Raw genomic sequence first — 14,607 nt, 5'->3', positions numbered from 1 at the left:
GTGACCCCCATAAATTTCAATAGGGACCTCAAATTTAGTTGTGCAAATGGTTGTAGTAAGGGCTAGGGGCTGCAACATGGAAGATTTGATTTCAATTAATAAATGGTGAACAATGGAGTGTGGCGAGTCTTTGTTCAAATAAACAATGTGTAAGGTGTTTGGGTTTTTTTGCTTGTTTTTCTTTAACTTTACACTTGCCTGGTTAGTAATGGGGGTGTTTGATGTCTCTCAATTACTAGCCCCTGGACGTGATGCCAGCTGACATTACATTGCTGATATCAACCCCACCTTCCCACCCTAATAATTCCAGCCCTCAGCTGTCTGCTTTACATTGGCTGGTTATCAAATATAGGGGGGACCCCACGCCATTTTTTTACATTTTTTTATTCCCTATCCACATTTGTTTGCAATGCAATTGTCCTGCTCTTAGCACCATTCTTCTTCCTTTCTCAGCCTCCTAGCCCTTACTACGACCATTTTACAACACCAAGGTTTTGATCACCATTGACATCTATAGGCCCGGGCTCAAGCCAGGTATCAAAACTGAACTTTTAAATAAAGTTTAGTCAAACACAGAAAACCCAAACATCTACAGGTCCACTCATCCCTAGTAGTGAGCTTGCTCCAGTGTGGATATATAAATCTGCATGCAGTGAGCTTGGTCTAGTGGTTGCTGTATAAATCTGTATGTAGTGAGCTCCCTCTAGTGGTGACTGTATTAATCTGTATGTAGTGAGCTCCCTCTAGTGGTGACTGTATTAATCTGTATGTAGTGAGCTCCCTCTAGTGGTGGCTGTATAAATCTGTATGTAGTGAGCTCCTAGTGGTGGCTGTATAAATCTGTACGTAGTGAGCTCCCTCTAGTGGTGGCTGCATAAATCTGTATGTAATGAGCTCCCCCTAGTGGTGTCTGCAGGGAACCTGAATATTGTTATTTACCTGTACATCAAGGCAGAGTTTGCAGCTATGAACAAAATATAACTGGTCTTTGATTTGTTACCATCAGAGTTTTGGGATCTTGTAGCAGGATTATTTTCTTGATATTCATCCTATGATCATTGTCCGGATAGAATGGAAGAATAAATCACTTAACTGAACAGCTCAGGTGGAAAAGAAAGTATTACTGGAATTGGACCTTGTGTTGCCAGTGTGGGGTACCTGTGCCTCCTCATGCAACCCTCTGGCAGTGGCATAAGGGGTGGAAGCTGCGCCTCGCGTCTCCTGGTCACCGCCTCTATCTTTTCTGTTGTGTTGTTTTAAGGCTCATTGGCTCCCAGGAATTGCAGCTTATCCATAGGGGTGCTTCATTGCTGCAGTTCCCGTCTTTGTTGTCCTGGCGGTAATGGGCAAAAAAGAACATGTAGCGCGTCTATTTCTGTATGAACATGTGTCTGAATATTCATGCTGAGAAACACAATATTTAAGGGGACATACGCAGGATTAATATATCCAGAGTTCTGAAACTTTTTTGTGCAGCAACCTAATGTTATCTGTGTTGGAATTCCTTACAAAATATGAATATAAAACATTAAGGGATACCATACTCCAGAGCTGCACTCACTATTCTGCTGGTGCAGTCACTGTGTGCATACATTACATTACTGATCGTGAGTTACCTCCTATATTAAACTCCAGAGCTGCACTCACTATTCTGCTGGTGCAGTCACTGTGTGCATACATTACGTAACTGATCCTGAGTTACCTCCTGTATTATACTCCAGAGCTGCACTCACTATTCTGCTGGTGCAGTCACTGTGTACATACAGTACATTACTGATCCTGAGTTACTTCCTGTATTATATTCCAGAGCTGCACTCACTATTCTGCTGGTGCAGTCACTGTGTACATACATTACATTACTGATCCTGAGTTTCCTCCTGTATTATACTCCAGAGCTGCACTCACTATTCTGCTGGTGCAGTCACTGTGTACATACAGTACATTACTGATCCTGAGTTACTTCCTGTATTATATTCCAGAGCTGCACTCACTATTCTGCTGGTGCAGTCACTGTGTACATACAGGATGTAACTCAGGATCAGTAATGTAATGTATTATACTCCAGAGCTGCACTCACTATTCTGCTGGTGCAGTCACTGTGCGCATACATTACGTAACTGATCCTGAGTTACCTCCTGTATTATATTCCAGAGCTGCACTCACTATTCTGCTGGAAATTATGTCTCAAAAAAAAAATCAAAAATTGCAAACAATGAATAAACCATTTGACACCCCACTATCAGCTTAGTAGCTATTATACAGATCACAGTACATTTTTTCCACATTGGGTAACTGTAGAAAGCCTGGTGGTCAGATGTCAGGTTTTAAAATGCAATACAGTTTTTGAAGGCTGCAGAATTCGGAGTGCAGCTCTGTAGTATTAACAAGGCTGTAAATAAATACCAACACAAGTGTACAAGTAAAATATATCTTTGTACCGTGTTAGCCAACACAACACAAGTGTAGTACTATAGGCAAATTCCATAGTATTTAAAGGCACGGTTCAAGTGTCAATTGAGTCCCATAAAGTTTCTGTGAAGTTGACCTTTAATTCTTTGTTTGGGGTTTTGTGATTTGCGGTTGGGCTGCACAGGGTTAAGCACAGGCATGGTGCCCGTCTTATCGCAGGCTGCCTCCCTCTGGCAGGAGCGTGCCAGCTGAAACCACAAGTGAGTCACACATAACAGTCGCAGACACAGAGATTAGCTGAACATCTGTGTACATGGCCTTGGGCGTAGTCACATAAAACACAAGCCAAATGGACAGCACCTCATCAGAACCTATGAGAGTAAAGGATGGAAAGAGGACACTGCGGGAGGTGGAAGAATCATGCACCGTGCCAGTAAGTTGGTCCTAAAGCCAAACCAATTTTTGTGTAGGAATAGAAAGGCACCATATGCACCAATCAGAGTGTAGAATTCACTTGTTAATCTGCCATTTGTTATGATCTCACGTGGTGACCTTCTCAAAGCCGTAGGTCTGAGTGACCATCATGGATTGGTTAACATGGTGCAGGGGAGTGGGTCTTGACAGTTGTCACATAGGTCAGCAATTACCAGGATAGGTTATTCAGGATGGCAATCAAACAGATAAAGTAGCGCAGATTAAGCAGAGTCAAGTGTGATAATGCACACAGAAACAGTAATCTAGTATCTTCCAGCAGGGATGCAGTTAATCTCAGGAATACAGTTTGATGTCTTCCAGTAGAGCATTGGTTATTCAGAGGAATAACCGAGAAGTAACTGCAACCTGATATTTTCCAGCAGAGTAATCAATAATCGCAAAAATAACAGAAGTAGATGTATATTTTTCAGCAGTGTAATGGTTAACCACAGGAATGACCAAAATGTAAAAGCAGTCTGATATCTTAGAGCAGAGTAATGGTTAACACAAAAATGACAGGACTACAAGTGGAGGAAAAGAGATTCCAGCAGCTAAATAGGAAAGAGTTCTTTACAGTTAAAGCAGCCACATTGGAATGTCCTACCACAAGAGGTAGTAATGGCAGATGTTATAACAACTTTTAAAAAAAGGCTGGATGATTTCCTCAGTAAACACAACATTGTTGGTTATAAATGACTTAATGACAAAATGTCTAATTGGTGGAGGAAGGTTGAACTAGATGGACCTAGGTCTTTTTTCAAGCTATGTAACATAAGTAAATGCATATTTTGCAGCAGTGCAATGGTTAATTGCAGGAATTATATAGAAGTAAATGCAGATTACTTTCTTTCAGTAAAGTAATGGTTAATAAGAGGAATACTAGAAGTAAATTCCGTCTGATATTTTTCAGCAGATCATTGGTTAATCACAGGAATGACAAAGAAGTGAATGTAGTCTGATAGTCTGATATCTTCCAGTAGCACAATGGTAAATCACAGGAATCCTAGAGAAGTAAATGCAGTCCAGTATCTTCCAGCAGGGGAGTAGTGAAGCATAGACAAACTTCTGAAGCGTTTCTAGTAGAGATCTGTTACCTTGATTGCAGATGCTTGGTGTAAACCGCACTTAGAGGAGCTGGGATCAGTTGGTAACTTGCTTGCTGAGAGGTAACTATGGCACCCAGCTACTAAGCTGTAATGAGTTTAGAAATAACTGGCTGCAGTATAGAAGTGACGATAGACACCTGGCTGGAGCGGAGTCAAGTGAAACAGTAGGAAAATCCTGACCAATTTGACACAACTATTGACAGTGCTTCTTCATACCTAGCCTAACTCTGCCTGAGCCTGACTTAAAAGGCCTAGGGTGTTGATATGAGAGTACGATTTTGTGTGGATAGCTGAAAAATGTGGTGTGGACTACAGCAAAGGGCTGCAAATGCTCCAGGCAAACATTTTATCATTATACTGAGTTTAGGTTCAAAATACTTTTGCTGATTAATATCCGATTTTTGTCTTTATAGCAGTCACATTAACTTTTTTACTGATCCAAATCCAGTCATAGATTTGAAACGTAATATTTTGGCTGCCTACAGTCACCACTAGAGGGAGCTCTAAGATTATTATTGCATTCAAGGCATAAGCAGTAAATAGTGAGCTCCCCCTAGAGGCGGCTGCCAGCACTGAAGCTGGAAAATGGTAAATCTGCAAGAAATGTGGTTCTCTGAATGAAAAGACAGGAACATAGAATTATAGTATGTTTACATTTAATACATAACAAGAGTATTTACATACTAACTCTGTGAGAAAAGTAGCCTGGACTCCAGACTGATACATTGCAGATGATGATCTGTTCAATAGATTAATACTTGATACATTGTATTAGGTCTTTGCATAGAACCAGCCTATGGGATGGGCAACCTGTAAATCCTCGGATAAGGGCGGTTTAGCACACAATGAGTGTGACACACATGCAGTATTACTGATTCATGTTGTATACTGATAATGGATTACTATATGTGTGGAGCTGGGGTATGAGCACGCTTTGGCGGTATTTACTTTGCATTTTGTGGCATTGCACAGTAGATTATATCAGTGAGCCCTATACTGTGCAGTCAAAAATGTCTGCAGAGGTTTTCAACTTCTTGACATATACAAGAATGTTCCCATTCATTGATGGTAAGGCTACTTCCACACATCATTTTTTTGGCATGAGGCACAATCCGGCGTGTGCCTGATGCAACGGATCCGGCGCAGAATATGCAAAAATGGATGCGCCTAATCCTTTTTTTTTACGGATCCGGTATTTCTGATCCGTGAAAAAACGGATCAGGCGCATCCATTTTTGCATCCGTTCTTTTGCTGGATCTTTTTTTTTTTTTATTTACAATAAATTGGAGCATGCTCAGTTTAAAAAAACGGACCCTGTCGCGGGCGGAGGAGGGGACGCCGCGCCCTCCCACTGCTGCTCGGGTCCGGCTGCCGCGGCTGCTGTGGCCTGCTGCTGCTCGGTGGCTCGAGCGATAGGCCGGATCCCGGGGACTCTAGCGGCGCTCCTCGCCCGTGAGTGAAAGGGGGTTGTTGGGTGTGGGGGTGGTTTATTGTCCGTGACGCCACCCACGGTTGTGGTGATTTATTGGCACCACCGCTGCTCTGTATGGGGATCCCGGGAAGGATGGTATGGAGCAGCCAGGTGTTGTGTTGCCCCTCCGTGGGTAGGGGTTGGTGATCCCAGGGCCCGGTGATGAGATGGGAGATGCAGGGCTTGGTGGGTGCAGGGACGCGGGGGCAGCGCGGTGCCTTGCGACACTGTGGTACTCACTCAGCCTGAGACGTTGACACAGTTTTTCGGTAAACCACACGGCTGGGAAGACGGTTCCCACGGACGGCTGCACTTGCTCTCCCAGTAGGTAACGGTGATGTCCCTTTGACCTGCACCTAGTGTTTCTGTGTTGGTAGCGATGGGTTCCCACCGGTAACCTGCTCCCCGGCTTGGATATGGGCCGGAGGAGCCCTGCTTTGCCCGCAGACGCTGGCCCCGAGGAACTGGTGCCCTGGCGGTGGCGGTGTTCCTCCTTAATGGTTGGACTTTTGCCTTCAGTCGGGACTTGGTTGTTGGGGGATCGACGTCCCCTTCACTGACGGATTTGGCAAATTATGGCGACTCCTAGCCTTGCCGGGGTCCGAGAGGCCCCTGCCCTGGTGCTGACTGTTCTTCGTATACTGCTCCAGACCGCCGGGCCACTACCCGTCCGCGGTCCTTCCAGCAACCTCCGAGCAGTCCCCTCCAGACAATCACCGCTGTTGCTGACCTTGCTGACCTGTCCTGCACTTAGCCGGACCAACTTCAGGGCTTTCTACGCTCACTTTTACTCCTTTTCTTCTTTGCTCCTTTACCACTTCCTTCTACTTCACTCCTCACTCTCGCTCTTCCCTGAGCTATCTCCACTCTCGCCCTCAGCTAGACTTCAACTTCTGGTTCTTCCCGCCTCCAGAGCTGTGAACTCCTCGGTGGGCGGAGCCAACCGCCTGGCCCACCCCCTGGTGTGAACATCAGCCTCTGGAGGAAGGCAACAAGGATTTTAGTAGCTTTGGTGTTCCTAACTGGGATGTAGGGTGTGGCGGTGTGATGACCTGTGACCCCTGGCTTTCCCAGGGCGTCACACGGCCGCATCCGATTTTGCTGCATTACGCCGGATCCGGCGTCCATAGGCTTCCATTGTAAGGTTGCTTTCACACATCCATTTTTCACCGTGCTGCACAATCCGGAAAAACAACTGATGCAATGGATTCGGCGAAAAAACAGATCCGTTGCATCAGTTTTCCCATGCGTTCCTTCCGGTTTTTGACGGATCCATTGTGCTACTGAGCATGCGCAGTTCAAAAAAACAGATCTGGCGTCCATAGACTTCCATTATAAGATACGCCGTATGATCCGGCGCAATGCGGTTTTTCGCCGGAGACAAAAAACGTTCCATCCGGCCGCCAAACAATCAAATTTTGCTGGATCCGGCAAAAGCTGGATGCAATGCAAGGCTGTGCGGCACAATCCGGCACTAATACAAGTCTATGGGGGAAAGAACAGATCCGGCGGCAATAAATGCCGGATCCGTTCTTTCCGTTTTTACCAGATTGTGCCGCACGGCAAAAAACTGACGTGTAAAAGCAGCCTAAAGCACGTCGTATTGCGCCGGATCCAGCGCGATGCGTTTTTTTTGTCAGGTACATGAGTTCTATACGACGAGGACTGGCGCTTGGTCCTTTGGAGGCAGTGACAGCCGCATCTGTCTCATCCCTGTTCACATTGTATGAGGGTCCGTCCCTTGTGTTATGGTTTTTTCGTGCTTGCGCCCCCGGGGCAGACGATCGATTTTAATAATGTAACAGACAACAAGGAAAGTGATGATGAGGCGAAGCGCAGGATTATGAGAGGGCGACGACGGACGGACACCCACAAGTCTTCACATCTCCGCTCATGAGCCGCCGCTCCGTGCAGACGACAGACGGAGATGTCCATAAAGTGCTCATCACATTGTGCGAGGACGAACCCCATCACAAACATTCACAGCTCTGGTTTTATCCTGGAATTTTTGAAAAGGTTGGTGGGCTCCATATGTCTGACTGCAAATGTTCTACACACAGCCGGAAATATGTGACCGACAATATCATATATATGGTAAAAACAAATCACCTATATGGAGCCCTGCAAGAACCCAAACACATTGCAATGCACATGAGACCAATATAGGTATTATAACAGTAATTTGTTTCTACATAGGAGCAGTATTATAGTACTTAGGGGCAGTATTAGAGCAGTTATATTCTTGTACATTGGAGCAGTATTATAGTAGTAATATTCTTGTACATTGGAGCAGTATTATAGTAGTTATATTCTTGTACATTGGAGCAGTATTATAGTAGTTATATTCTTGTACATTGGAGCAGTATTATAGTAGTTATATTCTTGTACATAGGAGCCGTATTATAGTAGTTATATTCTTGTCCATAGGGGCAGGATTATAGTAGTTATATTCTTGTACATAGGTGCAGTATTATAGTAGTTATATTCTTGTACATAGGAGCAGTATTATAGTAGATATATTCTTGTACATAGGAGGCAGTATTATAGTAGTTATATTCTTGTACATAGGGGCAGTATTATAGTAGTTATATTCTTGTTTATAGGAGGCAGTATTATAGTAGTTATATTCTTGTACATAGGGGCAGTATTATAGTAGTTATATTCTTGTACATAGGAGCAGTATTATAGTAGTTATATTCTTGTCCATTGGGACAGTATTATAGTAGTTATATTCTTGTACATAGGGGCAGTATTATAGTAGTTATATTCTTGTCCATAGGGGCAGTATTATAGTAGATATATTCTTGTACATAGGAGGCAGTATTATAGTAGTTATATTCTTGTACATAGGGGCAGTAATATAGTAGTTATATTCTTGTACATAGGAGGCAGTATTATAGTTGTTATATTCTTGTACATAGGGGCAGTATTATAGTAGTTATATTCTTGTCCATAGGGGCAGTATTATAGTAGTTATATTCTTGTACATAGGGGCAGTATTTTAGTAGTTATATTCTTGTACATAGGAGGCAGTATTATAGTAGTTATATTCTTGTACATAGGAGCAGTATTATAGTAGTTATATTCTTGTATATAGGGGCAGTATTATAGTAGTTATATTCTTGTACATAGGGGCAGTATTATAGTAGTTATATTCTTGTACATAGGAGCAGTATTATAGTAGATATATTCTTGTACATAGGAGCAGTATTATAGTGGTTATATTCTTGTACATAGGGGCAGTATTATAGTAGTTATATTCTTGTCCATAGGAGCAGTATTATAGTGGTTATATTCTTGTACATAGGGGCAGTATTATAGTAGTTATATTCTTGTACATAGGGGCAGTATTATAGTAGTTATATTCTTGTACATAGGAGGCAGTATTATAGTAGTTATATTCTTGTACATAGGGGCAGTATTATAGTGGTTATAGTCTTGTACATAGGAGCAGTATTATAGTGGTTATATTCTTGTACATAGGGGCAGTATTATAGTAGTTATATTCTTGTACATAGGAGCAGTATTATAGTAGTTATATTCTTATACATAGGGGCAGTATTATAGTAGTTATATTCTTGTACATAGGGGGCAGTATTATAGTAGTTATATTCTTGTACATAGGGGCAGTATTATAGTAGTTATATTCTTGTACATAGGGGCAGTATTATAGTAGTTATATTCTTGTATATAGGAGCAGTATTATAGTAGTTATATTCTTGTACATAGGGGCAGTATTATAGTAGTTATATTCTTGTATATAGGAGCAGTATTATAGTAGTTATATTCTTGTACATAGGGGCAGTATTATAGTAGTTATATTCTTGTACATAGGGGCAGTATTATAGTAGTTATATTCTTGTACATAGGGACAGTATTATAGCAGTTATATTCTTGTACATAGGAGCAGTATTATAGTGGTTATATTCTTATACATAGGGGGCAGTATTATAGTAGTTATATTCTTGTACATAGGGACAGTATTATAGCAGATATATTCTTGTACATAGGAGCAGTATTATAGTGGTTATATTCTTATACATAGAGGGCAGTATTATAGTAGTTATATTCTTGTACATAGGGACAGTATTATAGTAGTTATATTCTTGTACATAGGGGCAGTATTATAGTAGTTATATTCTTGTACATAGGGGGCAGTATTATAGTAGTTATATTCTTGTACATAGGGGCAGTATTATAGTAGTTATATTCTTGTACATAGGGGCAGTATTATAGTAGTTATATTCTTGTATATAGGAGCAGTATTATAGTAGTTATATTCTTGTACATAGGGGCAGTATTATAGTAGTTATATTCTTGTATATAGGAGCAGTATTATAGTAGTTATATTCTTGTACATAGGGGCAGTATTATAGTAGTTATATTCTTGTACATAGGGGGCAGTATTATAGTAGTTATATTCTTGTACATAGGGACAGTATTATAGCAGTTATATTCTTGTACATAGGAGCAGTATTATAGTGGTTATATTCTTATACATAGAGGGCAGTATTATAGTAGTTATATTCTTGTACATAGGGACAGTATTATAGCAGTTATATTCTTGTACATAGGAGCAGTATTATAGTGGTTATATTCTTATACATAGGGGCAGTATTATAGTAGTTATATTCTTGTACATAGGGGCAGTATTATAGTAGTTATATTCTTGTACATAGGGGCAGTATTATAGTAGTTATATTCTTGTACATAGGAGCAGTATTATAGTAGTTATATTCTTATACATAGGGGGCAGTATTATAGTAGTTATATTCTTGTACATAGGGGGCAGTATTATAGTAGTTATATTCTTGTACATAGGGGGTAGTATTATAGTCAGGGCCGTATTTACCATTAGGCACCCGTGGTCCGGTGCCTAGGGCGGCAGATTGTGAGGGGCGGCACCTTCTGGCAGTAAAAAAAAAATAAATTTTTTTTTTTTTTTTTTTTTTACATTTTTTTTTTTTGTGGCCGCCGAGCACAGGGAGCTGATTGACCCCGGAACTGCCGGCGCCTGCACTTCCGGGGTCACGGGCGTGCGCCAATCAGCTCCTTCCTCTGTGCTGCGTCCACTGCTGTGTGGACGTCACATGCATGCAGAGCTCACAGCAGGACGCCGCGGAGGACGCCGTGATGGAAGCCGGTGTCAGAAGAGGATACTCACGTGAGCCAGGAAGATGGCGGCGGGCACTGGAGCAGGTAAGTGGATTCATAAGGAGCGTGGGAGTGTCTCTAATGCAGACCAGAGATCTGCGCATGCGGGGGGGGAGGCGGCAAAGGCTGATACTGGAGGGAGGCAGAGGCTGAGACTGGGGGGAGGCTGGAGGGAGGCAGAGGCTGAGACTGGGGGGAGGCTGGAGGGAGGCAGAGGCTGAGACTGGAGGGAGGCAGAGGCTGAGACTGGGGGAAGGCTGGAGGGAGGCAGAGGCTGAGACTGGAGAGAGGCAAAGGCTGAGACTGGGGGGAGGCTGGAGGGAGGCAGAGGCTGAGACTGGAGGGAGGCAGAGGCTGAGACTGGGGGGAGGCTGGAGGGAGGCAGAGGCAGAGACTGGGGGGAGGCTGGAGGGAGGCAGAGGCTGAGACTGGGGGGAGGCTGGAGGGAGGCAGAGGCTGAGACTGGGGGGAGGCTGGAGGGAGGCAGAGACTGGGGGGAGGCTGGAGGGAGGCAGAGGCTGAGACTGGGGGGAGGCTGGAGGGAGGCAGAGGCTGAGACTGGGGGGAGGCTGGAGAGAGGCAGAGTCTGAGACTGGGGGGAGGCTGGAGGGAGGCAGAGGCAGAGACTGGGGGGAGGCTGGAGGGAGGCAGAGGCAGAGACTGGGGGGAGGCTGGAGGGAGGCAGAGGCAGAGACTGGGGGGAGGCTGGAGGGAGGCAGAGGCTGAGACTGGGGGGAGGCTGGAGGGAGGCAGAGGCTGAGACTGGGGGGAGGCTGGAGGGAGGCAGAGGCAGAGACTGGGGGAGCCTGGAGGGAGGCAGAGGCAGAGACTGGGGGGAGGCTGGAGGGAGGCAGAGGCTGAGACTGGGGGGAGGCTGGAGGGAGGCAGAGGCTGAGACTGGGGGGAGGCTGGAGGGAGGCAGAGGCTGAGACTGGGGGAAGGCTGGAGGGAGGCAGAGGCTGAGACTGGAGGGAGGCAGAGGCTGAGACTGGGGGGAGGCTGGAGGGAGGCAGAGGCTGAGACTGGAGAGAGGCAAAGGCTGAGACTGGGGGGAGGCTGGAGGGAGGCAGAGGCTGAGACTGGAGGGAGGCAGAGGCTGAGACTGGGGGGAGGCTGGAGGGAGGCAGAGACTGGGGGGAGGCTGGAGGGAGGCAGAGGCTGAGACTGGGGGGAGGCTGGAGGGAGGCAGAGGCTGAGACTGGGGGGAGGCTGGAGGGAGGCAGAGGCAGAGACTGGGGGGAGGCTGGTGGGAGGCAAAGGCTGAGACTGGGGGGAGGCTGGAGGGAGGCAGAGGCTGAGACTGGGGGGAGGCTGGAGAGAGGCAGAGGCTGAGACTGGGGGGAGGCTGGAGGGAGGCAGAGGCAGAGACTGGGGGGAGGCTGGAGGGAGGCAGAGGTAGAGACTGGGGGGAGGCTGGAGGGAGGCAGAGGCTGAGACTGGGGGGAGGCTGGAGGGAGGCAGAGGCTGAGACTGGGGGGAGGCTGGAGGGAGGCAGAGGCAGAGACTGGGGGAGGCTGGAGGGAGGCAGAGGCAGAGACTGGGGGAAGGCTGGAGGGAGGCAGAGGCTGAGACTGGAGGGAGGCAGAGGCTGAGACTGGGGGGAGGCTGGAGGGAGGCAGAGGCTGAGACTGGAGAGAGGCAAAGGCTGAGACTGGGGGGAGGCTGGAGGGAGGCAGAGGCTGAGACTGGAGGGAGGCAGAGGCTGAGACTGGGGGGAGGCTGGAGGGAGGCAGAGACTGGGGGGAGGCTGGAGGGAGGCAGAGGCTGAGACTGGGGGGAGGCTGGAGGGAGGCAGAGGCTGAGACTGGAGGGAGGCTGGAGGGAGGCAGAGGCAGAGACTGGGGGGAGACTGGAGGGAGGCAGAGGCAGAGACTGGGGGGAGGCTGGAGGGAGGCAGAGGCAGAGACTGGGGGGAGGCTGGAGGGAGGCAGAGGCAGAGACTGGGGGGAGGCTGGAGGGAGGCAGAGACTGGGGGGAGGCTGGAGGGAGGCAGAGGCTGAGACTGGGGGGAGGCTGGAGAGAGGCAGAGGCAGAGACTGTGGGGAGGCTGGAGGGAGGCAGAGACTGTGGGGAGGCTGGAGGGAGGCAGAGGCTGAGACTGGGGGGAGGCTGGAGGGAGGCAGAGGCTGAGACTGGGGGGAGGCTGGAGGGAGGCAGAGGCAGAGACTGAGGGGAGGCTGGAGGGAGGCAGAGGCAGAGACTGGGGGGAGGCTGGAGGGAGGCAGAGGCAGAGACTGGGGGGAGGCTGGAGGGAGGCAGAGGCAGAGACTGGGGGGAGTCTGGAGGGAGGCAGAGGCAGAGACTGGGGGGAGTCTGGAGGGAGGCAGAGGCTGAGACTGGGGGGAGACTGGAGGGAGGCAGAGGCAGAGACTGGGGGGAGGCTGGAGGGAGGCAGAGGCTGAGACTGGGGGGAGGCTGGAGGGAGGCAGAGACTGGGGGGAGGCTGGAGGGAGGCAGAGGCTGAGACTGGGGGGAGGCTGGAGGGAGGCAGAGGCTGAGACTGGGGGGAGACTGGAGGGAGGCAGAGGCAGAGACTGGGGGGAGGCTGGAGGGAGGCAGAGGCAGAGACTGGGGGGAGGCTGGAGGGAGGCAGAGGCAGAGACTGGGGGGAGTCTGGAGGGAGGCAGAGGCAGAGACTGGGGGGAGTCTGGAGGGAGGCAGAGGCTGAGACTGGGGGGAGACTGGAGGGAGGCAGAGGCAGAGACTGGGGGGAGGCTGGAGGGAGGCAGAGGCAGAGACTGGGGGGAGGCTGGAGGGAGGCAGAGGCAGAGACTGGGGGGAGTCTGGAGGGAGGCAGAGGCAGAGATTGGGGGGAGTCTGGAGGGAGGCAGAGGCTGAGACTTGGGGGAGGCTGGAGGGAGGCAGAGGCTGGGACTGGGGGGAGGCTGGAGGGAGGCTGAGGCAGAGACTGGGGTGAGGCTGGAGGGAGGCTGAGACTGGGGTGAGGCTGGAGGGAGGCTGAGACTGGAGGGAGGCTGAGACTGGAGGGAGGCTGAGACTGGGGGGAGGCTGGAGGGAGGCTGAGACTGGGGGGAGGCTGGAGGGAGACTGAGGCTGAGACTGGGGGGAGGCTGGAGGGAGGCTGAGGCTGAGACTGGAGGGAGGCTGAGGCTGAGACTTGAGGGAGGCTGAGGCTGAGACTGGAGGGAGGCTGGAGGGAGGCTGAGGCGGAGACTGGGGCAGGCTGAGGCTGGGGAGAGGCAAAGGCTGAGACTGGGGGAGAGAGGCTGATGCTGAGGGAAGATAGAGGCTGATGCTGGGGGAGAGAGGCTGATGCTGGGGGAGTGGGAAAGAGGGGCTAATGCTAGAGACAGAGGACAAGGGATGAGGGATAGTGCAATGACAAAATCGATTGAGTGGGGGGAGTGTAAGGACTCAGAATAAGAGGGGGCAGCATTGGGAGCTCATTGTGAAGAAGGGGCAGCATGTGTGGGATCAGTATGGAGTGGAGAAATGTAGGGGAGTCAATATCAAGAGTGGGGTAGTGTGTGGGGGGGGGGGTCTCAGCATAAGCGTTAGTGTGGTGGTCTTAGCATGAGTGGGGCAACATGAAGGTCTCATTATGGAAAAGAGGAAGGCAGCATTAGGAGCTCATGGAGAGGGACAGCATGCATGGGACATTGTGAGAAGGGGGCAGCATGCATGGGACATTGTGAGGAGGGAGCAGCATGCATGGGACATTGTGAAGAGGGGGCAGCATGCATGGGACATTGTGAGGAGAGAGCAGCATGCATGGGACATTGTGAGGAGGGGGCAGCCTGCAAGGGACATTGTGAGGAGGGAGCAGCATGCATGGGACATTGTAAAGAGGGGGCAGCATGCATGGGACATTGTGAGGAGAGAGCAGCATGCATGGGACATTGTGAGGAGGGGGCAGCCTGCAAGGGACATTGTGAGGAGGGGGCAGCATGCATGGGACATTGTGAGGAGGGAGCAGCATGCATGGGACATTGTGAAGAGGGGGCAGCATGCATGGGACATTGTGAGGAGAGA

At 48.5% G+C, this 14,607-nt stretch overlaps 1 protein-coding gene across 9 annotated transcripts in view; it reads left to right on the top strand.

The window, feature by feature from the left end:
* The window catches only part of TNS1 (tensin 1), a 483,060-nt gene that overhangs the window by 32,289 nt on the left and 436,164 nt on the right, over positions 1-14,607 (top strand). The window contains exon 1 of one of the 9 annotated variants that reach the window (XM_075317052.1): positions 2,763-2,842. The exons of the other annotated variants lie outside the window; for them this stretch is intronic. Within the exon in view, the coding sequence (XP_075173167.1) occupies positions 2,783-2,842 (60 nt within the window). The 5' untranslated portion in view covers positions 2,763-2,782. Of the gene's footprint in view, positions 1-2,762; positions 2,843-14,607 lie in introns of those variants that run through there. 9 annotated transcript variants of the gene reach the window in all.

Source organism: Anomaloglossus baeobatrachus, chromosome 7 (genome assembly GCF_048569485.1).
Source record: "Anomaloglossus baeobatrachus isolate aAnoBae1 chromosome 7, aAnoBae1.hap1, whole genome shotgun sequence".
NCBI lineage: Eukaryota > Metazoa > Chordata > Amphibia > Anura > Aromobatidae > Anomaloglossus > Anomaloglossus baeobatrachus.
The sequence above is the reverse complement of the archived record's forward strand: the minus strand, read 5'-3'. Positions and strand labels throughout refer to the sequence as shown.